Genomic DNA, 19517 nt, shown 5'->3' on the forward strand with positions numbered 1-19517 from the left:
GAGACTCCAGCGCTCCAGGTGTCCTCTGCCCAGAACCTCCTGCCCCGTTTCCCTTTGCTCAACTAAAAGGTTTTCTTCTTCGCCCTTTCCTCAAATTACTGACGTTAATTTCCTTCACTTACTGCTGCTCCGAGTTAGCCATGACTTTCTTCTTGGTGCTCTCGCTGCCCTGAGGTCACGAGGGCAACCTTTTCCCTACAGGTCCCCTTGCCCTTCACCCTATTCTTCCATGTCAGTGGCATCTCACCTGGTAGGCTCGAGCGGTTCCCAAGGCGCCGAGTTGATGTGGCCTCCACTGCGGACCTGAGCCGCTAACAGAGACTAAAGGCCGGATCAGAATCGCGGACTGCCGGCGCTTTTCGAAAGCAGCCGCCGCGGCCGCCCAGCGCCAAGAATGCATCGCGAGCAGCGCCATCTTGAGCGAGGAAAGAGGAACCGAGAGAAGAGGATTATGGGACACTGGCGGACTGAATTCGGCTACCTTGTCTCTCCTCTCCTTGTTTTCCCAGGGCCCCAGACCGGAAATGGATTCTGTTTGAAGAGTCGGATGCATTCGCGCAGCCTCTTCTATTTTTTTGTTTTCCTTAGGGTCGAGCTTTGATTGTTTTCCTTACACAACCGGGAATATTGGAGTAACACTGTCTTTTTCTCTTTTCCTGGAGTTGCCAGATGAAATACAGGATGCCTACCTAGTTAAGTTTCAGTTTCACATAAACAAGGAATCATTTCTTCGTACGTGTGTCCCAAATATTGTATCTGCTAAATCTGTCAACCCCATGTCGTCATTCTACTCTCTTACCTCCTCCAACTCAATGTCACGCTCCCCTCTCTCCATTTTCCCTATGCATATTCTTATCTCCACTTTCTTCTGAATTAAGGAAAGATTAAATTACAGACGTTAATTTCCCCTGGGAGGAGGCTTGCGCTGTGAGATTTACTGCTTCTCCGTCCTGTAAGGACTTTTACTTTGCTGATTGATCTCTGTTGCGCAAACCTTGGGGCAGTTTTCCTTTGGTCTGTTTCTCGTGGGACACTCACACACACACACACACACACACACACACAGACTACAGACATCTTGACTAATTTTGTCACTCTTTCTAGCTCTTCACTTTGGTTTTTGCAGCGTCCCTAATTCTTGAAAAATCGCTTAGGTTGACTGAAGGGTGGTAAAGTGAAATGTATGGAGAGAAATCCATGTTTAAAGACAGGCTTATATTCTTTTGTCACCACTATTATCAAATAAAATGTCAAAATATGTTTACAGTTATCTAGGAAACTGCATTTCCAGTTGTAAATGTTACCTGAAACCCTGGAGACAATAATGCAGTTGCAATTTTATATTCATTGCTGCATTCTCCAACTTTTCACACAAAAGGGACAAATAATGGACTTTTATGAAGAGGTACTTTGGACTAGTAAGTCTGATAAGGAAAAACAAATTTGTAACTCATGCAGTTAGCTTTTTTGTTCTGGAATTCATTCGAGGGGATGCTTGAGCTAGTTATTTAAAGAAAAATAGAACTCGAGTTGAAGAGGTTGACTGGAATTACATGTAAAGAAGACATGTTAAAAGCAAGAAGGCATAAGAAAACATTTTCAGGTTCAGGAGTCTATGGAGTTTGGGAAAGTAGTAGGAGATTAACCTGAGTGAACAGAGACCTGAAGGTAAAGGGCTTTCTATTTCATTCGAAGAAGTTAATACTTTATCCTATAGCCAGTGAAGAGTGAAGTGAAGAGTTTTAATCAGGAGAGTAACATAATCAGATTTATATGTCCACTAAGCTACTCAGGCTTAAGTGAGATGGTTGGAATGGATGGAGTTCATATTGAAGTCATGAAGTTAATGCAATAGTTCAGTCATAAAATAAAGGCCTCAACCTAGCAGTAGCAGTGGCAGTAGATCGATTGCAGGGCAATTAAGAGACGGAATTGGCAGGACTTAGTGACGAATTGGATGTTTCTAGCTGCTGCTTGTATTGTTGACGGTATATCAGTAATGGTCTCTTATTAATGACTATATTGTCATCAACAAATATTTATTCAGCATCTATTCCGTGTTAGATAGCTACAGTATACATTAGAGAAACTCTAGACTCTACTAATGATTTCTCTTAGGGCTGAATATTGCCACTGAATCTTACCACCCAGTTATGAACTCTTTGAATGGAGCCAAATTATTTTTTTCCAAAAGTAGTGCTCATTGTAAGCCAACTCTTTTGACCAAAAAGTGTGAATAACATTGGAATACCCAAGTAGTTACTCTATGATGAGCTAAAGTGAGGCAAATATTTGTTTGCCAGGTAAGCCAAAGAAAATTTCCAGGGCACCCAGAAATAGAACGTGAAGCATAATAAGAGTTGCACACTGCTGGGGAAGAGCAGCAACAAAAAGGCCAACTCAGCCTGTAATAACTTGACACATAACTGTCTGACATAAATTAAAGAGACAGAGGTATACACAGTAAAAGCTGCTATAAATATCTTCTACAACCACAGATCACATGATAGCACTTTATGTATGCAATAATTATACTTAAATGTGTATAGTATTTTGTAACTTACAATCTGCTTTGTCATACCTTGTTTCATTTAGTCCTCACATCAACCGTGGAAGATAGGTATTATTTACTAATATTACCATATTTATGAGGAAACTGAGGCTAAGAAAAGTTGTGACTAGGTCAGAGGCCACAGAGCTAATAGGATGGAGACCAAATCTAGGTTTTATGACTCCAAACATAGTGCTCTTTTCACTTAATAACACCTGAACTGTGGAAGAAACGCTTGAGCAATTTAAGAAGGCCACAGTGGTCTTCTGTTTCTAAAAAATGCCAGAACTTATTCTCACCTCAGGACCTTTCCACTTGCTTTCCCCTCTACCAGGAATATCTTTCCTGTAGATTTTTAAATGACTTTTTCTTATCATTCAGGTCTCAAAACAAATGTCACCTGCTTAGAGAAGCTTTCCAAGAGAACCTTATCTAAAGAGGCCACTCCCCGTCCCCACCACTCTGTATCACCATTGCCTTGTGTTATTTACCCTAAAATCTTGCTATTTCAATGTGATCCACGGACCACTAGCATTGGCGTTACTTGAGAGGTTGTTAGAACTGCAGAATCTTTTTTAGCTATTTTGAACTATACAATAAATTATTGTTAACTGTAGTCACCTGCCCTACTGTACTATAGAACACTAAATCTTACTCCTTCTAACTACATTTTTGTGCCCATTAACCAACCTCTTCATTGTCCCTCCCTTCTGCCCTTCTTACCTTCTGATAACCACTATTCTACCCTCTACCTTCATGAGATCTACTTTTTTAGCTCCCACATATGAGTGAGAACATGTGTATTTGTCTTTTTGTACCTGGCTTATTTCACTTAGCATGATGACCTTCAGTTCCATCAATGTTGCTGCAAATGACAGGATTTCATTGTTTTATGGCTGAACAATATTTTATTGTGTATGTATACCACATTTGGAAGAAAGAACATTCCCAACATGAAGAAAAACTAAATATTTCTTTATTTGATTATTACCTTGTTGTATATGTTGTTTATGCTATCATATGCATGTATCAAAATATCACATGTACTTCAACAATATGTACAACTATTACATAGCAATAAAAAATGAAATGCAGAATCTCAGGCCCGATGCCAGACTTAAAGATTCAAAATCCGAATTTTAATTAGAATGCCTCAGGTTGTTCATATGCACATTCAAGTTTTAGAGGCACCTTTAGAGCACCTATCACTTTCTGAAACTAACTTCTTTATTTTCCATGTACTTTTAACATTTGGAAATATTGAATCATAACTGAAAATTACAAAGAAAAATGTAATCACCATGTACCTACAACCCAGCTTAGTCATAGCTTAACATTTTACAGGCCGGGCGCAGTGGCTCAAGCCTGTAATCCCAGCACTTTGGGAGGCCAAGACGGGCGGATCACAAGGTCAGGAGATCGAGACCAGCCTGGCTAAATACGGTGAAACCCCGTCTCTACTAAAAAATACAAAAAACTAGCCGGGTGAGGTGGTGGGCGCCTGTAGTCCCAGCTACTCGGGAGGCTGAGGCAGGAGAATGGCATAGACCCGGGAGGCGGAGCTTGCAGTGAGCTGAGATGCGGCCACTGCACTCCAGCCTGGGCGACAGAGCGAGACTCCGTCTCAAAAAAAAAAAAAAAAAAAAAAAAAAAAAAAAAAAAAAAAACAACATTTTACGATATTTGCCTTAGATTATTTATTTATTTATTTATTTATTTATTTATTTATTTATTTTTGAGGCGGAATCTTGCTCTGTTGCTCAGGCTGGAGTGCAGTGGCACAATCTCGGCTCACTGCAACCTCCGCCTCCTGGGTTCAAGCGATTCTCCTGCCTCAGCCTCCCGAGTAGCTGGGACTACAGGTTCATGCCACCATGCCCAGCTAATTTTTTGTATTTTTAGTAGAGACGGGGTTTCACTGTGTTAGCCAGGATTGTCTCGATCTCCTCACCTCGTGATCCGCCCGCCTTAGCCTCCCAAAGTGCTGGGATTACAGGCTGAGCCGCTGTGCTTGGCCTGCCTTAGATCTTAAAAATAATGACTTAGTTGAAGATCCCTCCTCTAATCCTAGTCTCTTTATCCTTGTGGATTTATTTCTGTTTTGTTCTTTTATGTTATTTTGGTGGAGTCTGTAAGGAAGAGGCGATAAATAGGTTTCATTAATCCACCGTGATTATCGGGATGACCTACGTATTTTATGAGGCTAGTATAAACTTAATACATGGACAAGGATCGTACAAGAATATTATAGGTCAATCTTGGTTATGAACATAAGTGAAAAACTCTTTAAAAATAGTAGGCTCAACATGCTTAACGACATTATACTTCTTACTTCTGGTTATAATTTGTCTTGCCAGAATGCATCCTTTAGTGATTCTTTCACTGAAGTTCTGTACATAGTAACTGAGTCTTGAAGTTCCTGAAAATACATTTATTTCATCCTCATTTTGCATAATAGTTCAGCTGAGTATCAAGTTTTAGGTTGATAGATTACTGAATTAAATTTCTGTGGAAATAAATTTTCCTGTCATTACATTATTATTATTATTATTATTATTATTATTTTGGTAGTGAGAATCCTTGTGTGCTTTGTGATTTTTTGTTATAATCTCTTCTTTAAGAGATTTTTTTGTTGTTGTTATAATCTCTTTCCTAAGAATTCTGCACATACATTGGGTTGTGGAAATGTCACTACAGGACAGTTTTGTGTTTGCTTCTGGAGTATTCCTACAGAATTTACCAGTTTGAGATCAGTTTTTAGTCTTTTGGTTTTTTTGAGCTTTGATTTTCCATGCCATATATGTAGTATGTGTATGGATCCTGCACCCATGCACAGTGCAGATTTTTCGTGGAGGATCCACAACTGAGAACAGATGTATTGCTTTCAGGACCACGTTCCTAGGCCAAGGATCAGAGTTTTTCTAGTACTCCTTTTTGCAGGAAGCTCAAATCCAGCTCACTATCTACAAACTGGATCTGTGGCCTCCTACCCATTTCAGTAGGGCATGAAAACCCAAGCCACATGGGAGTGGAAAAGGATTTGACTACATAGGAGCATGGAAGAATGATTTAACTGTTCTTTATCTTGATTGTGGTGGTTGTTACACTACTGTATGCATTTTTAAAACTTGCAAAACTATACACTAAAATAGTGATTTTACTTTATTACCTTAATTTATAAAAGAAAAAAAAGTACCCCAGACTTTGTCTTACATCTGATTTATCTATGGACCACTGGGCTTCAACTCTTTACTCTGTTCTGGCTGTGATTTTCCTCTTTGTTTCTAACCTCTAGACGTTTCCTTTGTTTGCTTTCAAGCTCAACTACGCATTTTTTTAAAAACTGTGGGGATTTTTGTTGCTACTTTTAACCAGCTTGTCTGTGTTTGGAGCCTGTAGGGTAGTGTCTCTTACATTTTGTCAGTTAGCCCTCTTGTCTCTATTGTATACCTCTTAACTTGGTATTTACACTTTAAAAAATACAGCCCAAAATTCCCCTTCCCCCAAAATAAGGTGCATTGCATAAAGATGTTTATATCAGTGTTATTAATAATAGCAACTTTTTCTGTTGTTTTATTTGTTTATTTATTTTTTAGAGACAGAGTCTCGCTCTTGTCACTCAGGCTGGAGTGCAGTGTTGCAATCACAGCTTACTGCAGCCTCAAGCTCCTGGACTCAAGGGATCCTCCCACTTCAGCCTCCCAAGTAGCTGGGACTAAGGTGCATACAACCATGCCCGACATATATTTAAAAAAAATATTTTTTTGAGACAGAGTCTTGCTCTGTTGCCCAGGCTGGAGTGCAGTGGCACCATCTCGGCTCACTGCAACCTCCACCTCCTGGGTTCAACCAATTCTCCTGCCTCAGCCTCCCGAGCAGCTGGGACTACAGGTGTGTGCCACCACACCCAGCTAATTTTTTTTTTTTTTTTTTTTTTTTTTTGTATTTTTAGTAGAGACGGGGTTTCACCATATTGGCCAGGCTGGTCTTGAACTCCCGACCTTGTGACCCACCTGCCTTGGCCTCCCAAAGTGCTGGTATTACAAGCATGAGCCATTGTGCCTGGCCTAAAAATGTTTTAAAGATGGGATTTCTCTGTGTTGCCCAGGCTGGTCTCAAACTCCAAGCCTCAAGTGATCCTCTTGCCTCAGCCTCCCCAGTGGCTGGGATTTACAGGCATGAGCCACCATGACCAGTGCAACTTTTGAAAATAATTCCAAATATTCCAAAAGCAGTTCAATGAAATACCTCAACAGCTATTATTTGAAAAGTATATGTATGGACTTGCGTTGATATGGTATATGGGAAAGTATATATGAAATAATGGTGAATAAAGCAGAAACAAATATATATATCCATTTATGTGTATGTATATATAAACACATGCACACACATGTTTATTACTATTGAGATTTTAGGAGAACATTGCACAAAATAAGTAGTTGTTTTAAAGTTATGTTTATCACTTTTTTCCCCCTTTTTTGAAGGGAATATTTATTGGGCATTTATTCTGTTTTAAGCACTGCGCTGCACTGCACTGTGTGCTTTAAGTTGTCTCATCGAATTTAATCCACTCAATGCACATAAAGATTGGTTTCTGTTATAATCTCCACCTTACAAATGATGAAAAGGAAGCTCTGGGCTTGCCCAAGTAGTTTGGAAGTGGTAGAGATGATATTCAAATCCAGAAGGTCTGATTCCAGAACCCATGCTCCTTATCACCATGCCAGGGAGGGTTTTAATAATAGTCGTTTGTATAAAAATTAAATTTTAAAAATTAATGCAAAGTTTTAGTTATTTTTTAACTTAATAAAAATATAGAGATTTTAGTCAACTTTAATGCTTAACCTCCACGGGGAAAAATCTTTTACAAATTTGTAAAGGAGCTGGTTTCTTTGCATATCATGCAAAATAATATCTTAATCCTCATATGTAATAATCACAGCTATTATCGAGTGCTTCATCTGTAACAGGGAGTAGCTACTGCTTTACATACATGATCATATAATCCTCTCAAATATTGTATGAGGTAGCTAATATTATAATCACCATGTTTTTCTGCTGATGTAACCTGATACGTACAGACATTAAAGAACTTTCTCAAGATTGCTTACCTAGTAAACAGCGGAGTCAAAACTCAAACCTAAACCTTACTTTAAAGTCTATGCTGCCAACCTAAACTATGCTGCCTTTTCTTGTATGTGTCAAAGTCACTTGTAGAATTTAGGGGGCATGCCAAATCTGTTTTCACTATAATATCGTGGGCAATCCTAGGTATTATAAAGCAGTGACCCAGCTTTATCTCGACAAAGAATAATCTTGTGGGAATTTTGTAGGACTGCGGGACCCCATGTAGATGGCACAATAAGAATCATCTCCTTTTGAACACTATGTATACCATTGCTCCAAGAGTCATCAAGTTTATCCCTTAGAAATATTTCTAGGTATACCCTAATTTCTTTCTTTCTTTTTTTTTTTTTTTGTATTTTTAGTAGACACGAGGAAGGGGGGGGGGTCTTACCATGTTGGTCAGGCTGGTCTCGAACTCCTGACCTCAGGTGATCCACCCACCTCAGCCTCCCAGAGTGCTGGGATTACAGGCGTGAGCCACCATGCCCGGCAGGTATATCCTAATTTCAAGTCTCTTGAAGAGCTAACTTGCTTGCTGTTTTAAAGCTCCACGGTTTTACTCTGGTGTGAAGGATCCAGTGAACTGTGAAAACATGTCTTTGTATCTGTGTGACTGGCATGTAGACCCATGATAAAGCTATAGATTAAAAACTCAGTATGATGTTTTTAAGCTCTCAGAGCTCACTTCAAAGTTTTCATCTTAAACTCTCCAAGTTGCAATTTCAAGATATTCTAAGACATCGAAGTGGGGTGACAGAATGAGAATGAGAAAAATTTGAGAGTTATCTGGAAAATTATTTTAATGAGATGGGTTACAAAGGGGTCGATAGGGTTGAGTGTGACATCAATTTTTAATAGGCTGAGCCTGATGAGGGTTCATATCTGTCTATTAATGTAATATCAGTAAGATCCCTCTGGCTATAAAACCCATGATTCTGTGATTTCTTACTAACCTGAATCATTATTTATGTTTGAGGGAGCCTCTCTGGCAGAATCAGATTTTTTTTAAAGATCTGTTGTTACCCAGGTAACTGCAATAATTATGGTACTATTAATAATTACAGAGAAGGAAGGAAACTCAGGTACGTGGAGGCAGTACTGAATGGTATGATTGCAAAAGCATCAGTATGATGTTGTACTGATTTCATGTTGCTGCATAACAAATTACCATAAACTTTGTGACTAAAAACAACATACGTTTATTATCTCACTATTTCTGTGGGTCAGTAGCGTAGATACAGATGAGTTGCATTCTCTGCTCCAGGTCTCACCAAGATAAAAATCAAGATATCAGCCAGGGCTGCAATCTCATCTGAGACTTGGGGTCCCTCTCTCAAACTCACTGATTGCCCCAAAATTCACTTCCTTACAATTGTAGGACTGAAATCCTTGTTTTCTTGTTGGCTGTTGGCTGAGGACTACTCTGTTTCTAGAGGGATCCTCAGATCCTTGCCATGTGACCCCTTTTATAGGTAATTAACGTGATTGGTTGCTTCTCCACGGCCAGAAAGAGAATCTCTTTGGTTTTGAATCTTTCTTTCAAGAAAGGACGGGACCCTCTTTTAAAGGGCTTGCCTGATTAGAAAAGACCCACCCAAGATAATCTCTTTTTTGATTAACTTAAAGTCAACTGATTCAGTGCCTTAATTACATCAGCAAATTCCCTCATCTTTGCCATGTAACATAATCAAATCAGTGGAGTGATATCCCATCCATATTCACAAGTTCTGCCCACACTCAAGTGGAGGGGATTATGTAGGGTATATATACTAGAGGGTGGAAATGATAGTGGCCATCTTAGAATTCTGCCTATGACAAAAAACTGGGGTTGAAGATCAAGTTGTAAATGAAAATATGTCTACACAAAAACCTGAACATGAATGTTTACAGCAGTACTGTTTAGAATAGCCAAAAAGTAGAAACAATTTAAGTGTTCATCAATTGGTAACTGAATGAACAAAATGTGGTATATCCATACAATAAAATTGCTGTGGCTTAAGTATACACCCTAAAAAGCATGTTTTAGAAACTTAATCCCCAGTTCAGCCTAATTCCTATTAGCTGAGGCCTGATGAGTGATATTTAGGTCATGAGGGCTACACTCTCATGAATGAATTAATGTTGATTACTAAAGGGCTTGAGGGCTGGGTGCAGTGGTTCACTCCTGTAATCACAGCCCTTTGGGAGGTTTAGGCCAGTGGATCACTTGAGGTCAGGAGTTCAAGACCAGCCTGGCAAACATGGTGAAACCCCATCTCTACTAAAAATACAACAATTAGCTGGGCGTGGTGGCACATGCTTGTAATCCCAGCTCCTCAGGAGGCTGAGGCAGGAGAATCGCTTGAACTCAGGAGGCAGAAGTTGCAGTGAGCCAAGATCGTGCCACTTCATTCCAGCCTGGGTGACAGAGCAAGTCTCTGCCTCTAAATAAATAAATAAATAAAGAGCTTGAGGGTGTGAGTTTGATCTCTCACATGCACATGCATGCTTTCTTGCCCTTTCACCTTCTGCCTTCCACCATAGGGTGATGCAGAAAGAAGGCCCTTGTCAGATGCAGAGCCCTCAACCTTGGACTTCCCAGCCTCCAGAACTGTAAAAAATAAATCTCTGTTCTTTATAAATTACCCCTTATCAGAAACTCTGTAATAACAGCACAGACTAAGACAGAAATATTTTTGAGCCATACAAAGGAAGGAAGTGTCGATACATGCTACAACATGGATGGACCTTGAAAACATTATGCTCAGTGAAAAAAATTTAAAATACCATATATTGTATGATTCCATTTATATGAAATGGCCACAATAAGCAAATCTACAAAGATAGAATGTTAGTGATTGCCTAGTGCTGGGGAATTGGAATACCTGCTAATGTGTATGAGGTTTCTTTTTGAAGTGATAAAAATATGTTCTAAAGTTGATTGTGGTGATGGTTGCAAAACTCTATGAATATACTAAAAACTATTGAATCATACACTTTATAGGTGAATTATATGGCATTTGAATTATATCTAATAAAACGGTTTTAAAACAAATCATGTTGTATTACTTGCCAGCTTCTTTGATGTTTGGCAATTCAAACTCAGTTTCCTCATCCCTAAGTGGATTTAAGTAAATATAATACTCTCCCTAAGTGAATATAATACCTCCTTCACAAGGTTGCTGTGAGGTTCAAATGAAGTAATTATGATAAATTGTTTTGTAAACTTCAAAATGCTATACAAATTTTTAAATTGTTATTATGTAGTATATAACTTTGCAACCAAGGCAAGATCAACCTAATCCTTTTTTTTTTTTTTTTTTTGGTTGTCTTGTCTCCCAATATATTAATCTCAGTAGCTGGGTATCATTTCTATATTTCCAAGACGAAAGCCTTCTCCCCCTAGTATGTCCATTTCCTTTCATTCTCAACGGAAGTGGAGAACAGTTGCTCAATGCCATCTATTCTTTCATCTACTTGAAGTCTTTTCTTTAAAATTCCTCAATTCTTCTCCCCAACATCAATAAACTAATCCAGTTTCAAAGCTAAACAAGCCCAGTTTGTTTAACCTTTACTTATAAACCCTCATAAATTGAGTATCTTTTCCCCTCATCTGATCCTTTTATATGTAAAAGATAAACAAGGGCTTCAGGATTAAAAGTAAGATCTGCCTTTGGGGTCTATGTATAACAAGCAATGTTTAAAGCAAAGGTCAAGGAAAGGGTAAGAGATTGGGGACTGGAAGAGACATTTTATTTAATTGAAACTAAGAAGAATCCACAGGGATTACAATTCTCCAATGTTTGAAGCAGCAGATGAAATAACACAAGAAAAGATTGATAGGCATGTCAATGACATGTTTAAATGCTTGCAGTATAATACCAAAGAGAAAGGCTAAATTCACAAAAAGTATTAGTTATGTCAAGCACATTCATATGGAGAAAAATTGAAAGGTGAAACAGATGATTGGTCAATTTTTTAAAGTTTAATGATTTTTTAAATATTGTTTTTTGTTTTTTTAAGATAATAATTTTTTTCTTTTTTAAAAAATAGAGATGAGGTCTCACTATGTTGCCCAGGGTGGTCTTTAACTCCTGAGCTCAAATAATCCTCCTGCCTCGGCCTCCCAAATTGCTAGGATTATAGGCATGAGCCACTGCACCTGACTAAATAACAAATTTAACATAAAAATGATGAAGAATTCACATATCATGGAAAGTTTCTGAAATATAACTTATTCTCTAGCTCATTCAGATTATTAGCAATATCAGGGGAAATTCATTAACCTAGCACATAATCAATAAAAGATATTTTAAGTTTAGGATTTAAATATGATGCAGGACTGTCAATACTAGAATATCCTATGACAAAATGTGATGATTGATCATTCTAGTTTAGTCTTACAATAATTTTGTCCATAAGGGGCTTGTTATCATTTTATTCCTCTTTTGTACTCATGGTATATGATAACTAAAATCAACATGATTTTTAAACCATGTCTTTCAACCCTCTTTCCATATTTTAAACACTTCCCCTGTCTCCTCCCTATTTACCAATTACCAACCTATTCTGAAAAGAAATTGCGTTTGAGAAGAATGATACTGTAATAACAGATAAAAATAGAAATGTCAGTTTCCACTCAGTAGGGATAGTGTTGAGCATGTTGTCTCTAACACTTTCTGGAGAAGAGAAAGTCCGACAAACTATGACAGCCTCCTCCATGGAGCTAACTCCATAATGAAGGTGGGTTCATGAGACTATATAATAGCTTGATGCCCCCAATCCTTAAGACCATTCAAATTCATGGGCTCAGATCCTCTGCTCACCAAATAGCCTTCTTTCCAATTTTTTTTTTACCATTTTTATTGTGAATAATGTAAATAAAAATATATAAAAGGTAAATGAACAATTCTATGAATTCTTTAAAATCTGAGCACATCCAAGCAGCTACCACCCAGGTGGAGAAATAGAGCATTAACATATTCCCAGGAGCCCCCAGTAATAAATCTTCCCTTCTACACAAAAGAAAACTAAAGACATCCTTACTTTGGTTAGACTTGCCTTCTTTTAAATTTTATTTAATGGAATCATATAGTTATTTTCTACATCTGATGTTTTTATTCAACCTTCTGTTTGTGATCCATGTTGTGACATATAGCTGTATAATTTATTTTTATTACCGTGTAGTATTCCATTGCATGAATATGCTATGTGTATTTATCCACTTGCCTGTTGGACATTTGGGTTGTTTCCAGTTTGGGGTCATCATGAATAATGCTGCTATAAATATTCTTATATACGTCCCTTGGGTGTACATGTGCATGCATTTCTTTTGTGAATAGACTTGGGAGTAGTCTATTCACTATAATATAGTCTATACTCTGAGTCATGCATCTTCAACAATACTTGATATTGTACATCTTTTTCAGTTTTGGCATTCTGCTAATGTGCAGTGGTATTTCTATACTTTCAATTTGTATTTTCTTTTTGTAATTTGCACTTTCCCTATGAAATTTACCACTGTAAAAAATTTGTATCAGTAATTGGGGTATCCTCTTTTGTGAAATGCTTGTTCAAGCCTCCTGCTCATTTTCATGTTCTTTTTTATTTGCAAGCACATTTATATATTCTCAGATAAGCTTCCTGTTGGTTGTATGTAACACAAAAATCTTTCCCCACACCGGATCTCCTAAAGTTGTATGTAAGGCATGAATTGTATGACTTCAGAACTGCTCTTTAAATTATTCATGGGCCTGGATCACATGTGTCTCTTTGTCATCTTTAAGTAGCTATCATATTAGACCCATAATGGGGGTTCAAGCAATATTTGAATTAAATCATTGAAGGACATAGTGAATTGATTTTTGTGTAGTTTTTAAATGCTACGTTTTACTCTGCATATGCATTTAATCTTATAATTTCAAAAATAGTTTCCAAACATTACTATGCAATGTTTAGCATTTTTTCATATGCTTGTTGGCCACGTGCATATTTTCTTTTGAAAAGTGTCTGTTCATCTCCTTTTCACACATTTTAGTAGGGTTTTTTGGTTTTTGCTTTTTTTTTTTTTTAATGTTCACTTTACTTTTAATTTGTGATTACAGGCAACATTCACATATCCTGGACTGATGACACATCAGCATTTGTTTCCCTTAGCCAGCCCAAACAAGTACAAATTGGTAAGTGTTTTGGATTTCTGTTTTGTGTATTAAATACAGTGAGATGTTGCCCTCCCACTGTCCCCCTCAATTAAAAGCTGTGGGCTCGGTCAGCTTACAGGCATTACTGTCTGTTTTTTAGCTTGTCTCTGTAATAAATGAAATAATTAGCAAATATCATGGATAGATGAGAAAATAAGACAAATCTTTGATTCTTTAGGTATGCTACATAGTATATTTTTTCATTTACCTCCGTTCTGTTCCTTTCCTATCACACTTTTTCTAAAATGAATTGCAGATTTACTTTCAGAATGAGAAGTACCTGTAGTAAATTGATGCCTACATTGACCTGTCCATCTCTGTACTTTCCCCACTTATTTGTACATATTTGAGATTTATTCACCCCATTAAACTTGTATCAAATACTTGTTTTACAAACAAATAAACTGAATATTTTCTTTGCTTTTAAAATAGGGTTGTAAAAAGCTGGAGCACCCCATCTCTCATTGGACCCAAAATAATTTTGATATTAACCATCATTAAATGTTCTGTTTTCTTTTTTGGGGGTGGGGGCTAGATTATTTTAAAAATTTTGTCCTTTTTAGTTATTTTTTAAATTTCCATAGGTTTTGGGGAACAGGTGGTATTTGGTTATATGAGTAAGTTTTTTTTTTTCTTTTTTTTTTTTTTTTGAGATGGAGTTTCGCTCTTTGTTCCCCAGGCTGGAGTGCAATGGCGCGATCTTGGCTCACCACAACCTCTGCCTCCCGGGTTCAAGTGATTCTCCTGCCTCAGCCTCCCAAGTAGTTGGGATTACAAGCATGTGCCACCACGCCTGGCCAATTTTGTATTTTTAGTGGAGACGGGGTTTCTCCATGTTGGTCAGGCTGGTCTCGAACTCCCGACCTCAGGTGATCTACCTACCTCAGCCTCCCAAAGTGCTGGGATTACAGGCATGAGCCACTGTGCCTGGCCATGAGTAAGTTCTTTAGTGGTGATTTGTAATATTTTGGTTTACTCGTCACCGGAGCAGTATACACTGAACCCAGTTTGTAGCCTTTTATCCCTCACCCCCTTCCCACCCTTTTCCCTTGAATCCCCAAAGTCCATTGTGTCATTCTTATGCCTTTTTATCCTTATAGCTTAGCTCCCGCTTATGAATGACAACATATGATGTTTGGTTTTCCATTCCTGAGTTACTTCACTTAGACTAATAGTCTCCAATCCCATCCAGGTTGCTGTAAATGCCAATAATTCCTTCCGTTTTATGGCTGAGTAGTATTCCATAGTGTATATATACCACAGTTTCTTTATTCACCAGTTGATTGATGGCCATCTGGGTGGGTTCCATATTTTGCAATTGTAAATTTTGCTGCTATAAACATGTATGTGCAAATGTCTTTTTCAGATAATGACTTCTTTTCCTCTGGGTAGATACCCAGGAGTAAGATTGCTGGATCAAATGGTAGTTCTACTTTTAGTTCTTTAAGGAATCTCCACACTGTTTTCCATTAGTTGACATTCCCACCAGCAGCGTAGAAGTGTTCCTTTTTCACTGCATCCACACCAACACCTATTATTTTTTGATTTTTTAATTATGGCCATTCTTGTGGGAGTAAAGTGTTACTGCACTGTGGTTTTGATTTTAATTTCCATCTTGATTTCATTGTTGACTCGATCATTTATGAGCAGGCTATTTAATTTCCATATATTTGCATGGTTTTGAGGGTTCCTTTTGGAGCTGATTTCAAATTTTATTCCACTGTGGCTGAGAGAGTACCTGATATAATTTTGATTTTCTTAAATTTATTAAGAGTTTTTTTGTGGCCTATCATGTGTTCTATCTTGGAGAAAGTTCCATGTGCTGATGAATAGAATGTATATTCTGTGGTTGTTGGATAGAATGTTCTGTAAATATCTGTTAAGTCCGTTTGTTCCAGGGTATAGTTTAAGTCCATTGTTTCTTAGTTGACTTTCTGTCTTGATGACCTGTCTAGTGCTGTCAGTGGAGTATTGAAGTCTCACACTATTATCATGTTGCTGTCTAATTTCTTAGGTCTAGTAGTAATTGTTTTATAAATTTGGGAGCTCCACTGTTAGGTGCATATATACTTAGGATTGTGATAGTTTCTTGTTGGACAAGGCCTTTTATCATTATATGTCACTCTGTGAGATGGAGTCTCAACTATCACCCAGGCTGGAGCACAGTGGTGCGATCTGGGCTCACCAAAACCTCTGCCTCCCGGGTTCAAGTGACTCTCCTGCCTCAGCCTCCCTAGTAGCTGGGACTACAGGTGCACGCCTCCATGCCCAGCTAATTTTTGCATTTTTAGTAGAGACGAGGTTTTGCCATGTTGGCCAGGCTGGTCTCCAACTCCTGACCTCAAGTGATCCACCCACTTTGGCCTCCCAAAGTGCTGGGATTACAGGCATGAGCCACCACGCCTGGACTGTCTTTTTAAACTGCTGTTGCTTCAAAGTTCTTTTTGTCTGATGTAAGGATAGCTACTCCAGCTCGCTTTTGGTGTCCATTTGCATGGAATCTCTTTTTCCACCCCTTTACCTTAAGTTTATGTGAGTCCTCATGTGTTGGGTGAGTCTCTTGAAGATGGCAGATACTTGGTTGATTAATTCTTACCCATTCTGCAATTCTGTAATCTTTTAAGTAGAGCATTTAGGCCATTTACATTTAATGTTAGTATTGAGATTTGAGATACTATTTCATTCATTATGCTAGTTGTTACCTGAATACCTTGTTTTATTTATTGTATTATTGTTTTATAGGTCCTGTGAGATTTATGCTTTAAGGAGGTCCTCTTTTGGTTTTGTTTCAAGATCTAGGATTCCTTTTAGTATTTCTTTTAGTGCTGGCTTGGTAGTGGCAAATTCTCTCAGTATTTGTTTGTCTGAAAGAGGCTATCTCTCCTTCATTTATGATGCTTAGTTTTGCTGTGTACAAAATTCTTAGCTGATAAATTGTTTAAGGAAGTTAACAATAGGACCACAATCCCTTCTAACTTGTAGGGTTTCTGCTGAGAAACCTGCTGTTAATCTGAAAGATTTTCTTTATAAGTTCCCTGGTGGTTTTGCCTCAGAGCTCTTAAGATTCTTTCCTTTGTCTTGACTTTAGATAACCTGATGACGATGTACCTAGGCAATGATCTTTTTGTGATTAATTTCCCAGGTGTTCTTTGAACTTTTGTATTTGAACGTCTAGGTCTCTAGCAAGGTCAGGGAAGTTTTCCTCAATTATTCCCCCAAATATATTTTTCAGACTTTTAGATTTCTCTTCTTCTTCAGGAACACTAATTATTCTTGGGTCTGGTCATTTAACATAATCCCAACCTTCTTGGAGGCTTTGTTCATTTTTTTAAATTCTTTTTTCTTTGTCTTTATTGGATTTGGTTAAATCAAAAGCCTTGTCTTTGAGCTCTGAAGTTCTTTCTTTTGCTTGTTCGATTCTATTGCTAAGACTTTCCAGTACATTTTGCATTTTGCTAAGTGTGTCCTTTATTTCCTGAAGTTGTAATTGTTTTTTTATTTATGCTATCTATTTCACGGAATATTTCTCCCCTCATATCTTGTATCAGTTTTTCATTTCCTTAAACTGGACTTTACCTTTCTCTGGTGCCTCCTTGATTAACTTAATACTCGACCTTCCACATTCTTTTTCAGGTAAATCCGAGATTTCTTTTTGGTTTGGATCCATTGCTGGTGAGCTAGTGTGATTTTTGGGGGATGTTAAAGAACCTTTTTTTTTATGTTACCAGAATTGTTTTTCTGATTTCTTCTCATTTGGGAAGGCTATGTCATAGGGAAGGTCTGGGTCTCAAGGCTGCTTTTCAGATTCTTTTGTCCCATGGGGTGTTCTCTTGATGTAGTACTCTTCCCAGTTTCCTAGGGATGTGGCTTCCTGAGAGCCGCACTGTAATGATTGTTATTTCTCTTTGGGCTCTAGCCACGCAGCAGGGCTCCCAGGCTCCAGGTTGGTACTGGGGGTTGTCCGCACAGAGTCCTGTGATGTGAACTGTCTTCAGGTCTCTCAGCCATGGATACCAGCACCTGCTCTGGTGGAGGTGACAGGGGAGTGAAATGGACTCTGTGAGGGTCCTTAGTTTTGGTTGTTTAATGCACTATTTTTATGCTGGTTGGCCTCCTGCCAGGACATGGCAGGCTTTCAAGAGAGCATCAGCTATGGTAGTATACGGAGGATCAGGTGATTAGTGGAGCTCTATAACTCTCTATAGAATATGCCCTTTGTCTTCAGCTACCAGGATGGGTAGGGAAAGACCAGGATGGGTGGGGGCAGGGTTAGGCATGTCTGAGCTCAGACTCTCTTTGGGCCGAGCTTGCTGAGGCTGCTGTGGGGGATAGGGGTGTGGTTCCCAAATCAATGGAGTTATGGTCCCAGGAGAATTATGGCTGTCTCTGCTGTGTCATCCAAGTCATCAGGGAAGTCAGGGAAAGCTGGCAGTTACAGGCCTCACCCAGCTCCCACACAACCCAAAAGATCGGTCTTACTCCCACCATGCTCTCCCCAACAGCATCAAGTTTGTTTCCAGGCAGTGGGTGAGCAGGGCTGAGAACTTGCCCAGGCTACCAGCCTCCCAGCTGAGAAAGCAAGCAGGGCTTTCACGCCTCCCCACCTGTTGAGTCCGCACACCGGATTCATGCCCTTCCCTGAGTTCTGGCCAGGAGACTTCGCATTCAGTTGTAATTGTTACAAAGTTCAGCTGGAGGTTTCCCTCTCCCTGTGGTCTTTTCCCAGTTCCTCTGGCAGCCCTCCCCAAGAACCTCTGTGAGACGTCAGAAATGGCTTCCCTGGGGACCCAGAAAGCCCACAGGGCTTTTCCCACTGCTTCCTCTACTACCCTTGTGTTTTGCTCAGCTCTCTAAATTGACTCAGCTCCAGGTAAGCTCAAGTTATTCTCCCATGATCTAAACCTTCAGGTTCCCCAGTGAAGGTGTGTATTTGAGGGTGGACGATCCCTCTTTCCCACTGTCACAGCTTGGGCTCTCACAGTATTTGGGCTTTCTCCCAGATTCTGCAGGAGCGATGTACTTCTTTCAGAGGGTCTGTAGATTCTCTCTTCTTTTCTGATATATTCGTGCAGTAGTTCTGGAGCAAAAGTTCATAATATGAGTCTCCACACTCTGCTCTGTCCATGTAAGCTGGAGCTGTGAGCTAGTCCTGCTTTTCCTCTCTCTCTTTTTTTTTTTTTTTTTTTGGCTTGGTAATTTGTTTACATTTCTTATAGATTCTGGATATTAGACCTTTGTTGGATACAGTTTGCAAATATTTTCTCCCATTCTGTAGGTTGTCTGCTTACTCTCTTGATAGTTTCTTTTGCTGTGCAGAAGCTCTTTGGTTTACTTCAATCCCATTTGTCAATTTTTGCTTTTGTCACAATTGCCTTTGGCATCTTCATCATGAAGTCTTTGCTCATGCCTATGTCCTGAATGGTAGTGCCTAGATTGTCTTCCAGGGTTTTTATAGTTTGGGGTTTTACATTTGTGTCTTCAATCCATCCTTTTTTGTATACGGTTTAAGAAAGGGGTTCAGTTTCAATCTTCTGCATATGCTAGCCAGTTGTCTTAGCTCTATTTATTGAATAGGGAGTCCTTTCCCTATTGCTTGTTTTTGCTGATTTTGTCAAAGATCAGATTGATGTAGGTGTGCAGCATTATTTCTGAGCTTT

General features: G+C 38.8%; 2 protein-coding genes across 9 annotated transcripts in view; one reads left to right on the forward strand and one right to left on the reverse strand.

Moving 5' to 3' along the window:
* ABCB7 (ATP binding cassette subfamily B member 7) overlaps positions 1 to 425 on the reverse strand; it is a 113112-nt gene extending 112687 nt beyond the window's left edge. For 7 of the 8 annotated variants that reach the window (XM_077989446.1, XM_077989448.1, XM_077989450.1 and 4 more), the window contains exon 1: positions 248 to 425. In XM_077989446.1, coding sequence (XP_077845572.1) covers positions 248 to 415 — 168 coding nt within the window. In that variant the 5' untranslated portion in view covers positions 416 to 425. Of the gene's footprint in view, positions 1 to 122; positions 186 to 247 lie in introns of those variants that run through there. The other variant, XM_077989451.1, reaches the window with a different exon arrangement.
* Positions 426 to 507: 82 nt separating this feature from the next.
* The window catches only part of UPRT (uracil phosphoribosyltransferase homolog), a 135446-nt gene continuing 116436 nt past the window's right edge, over positions 508 to 19517 (forward strand). The window contains exons 1-3 of the mRNA XM_077987739.1: positions 508 to 692; positions 6148 to 6271; positions 13765 to 13839. The gene's annotated coding sequence lies outside the window, so the exon portion shown is untranslated. The remainder of the gene's footprint in view (positions 693 to 6147; positions 6272 to 13764; positions 13840 to 19517) is intronic.

This window comes from Macaca mulatta, chromosome X (genome assembly GCF_049350105.2).
Source record: "Macaca mulatta isolate MMU2019108-1 chromosome X, T2T-MMU8v2.0, whole genome shotgun sequence".
Lineage (NCBI taxonomy): Eukaryota > Metazoa > Chordata > Mammalia > Primates > Cercopithecidae > Macaca > Macaca mulatta.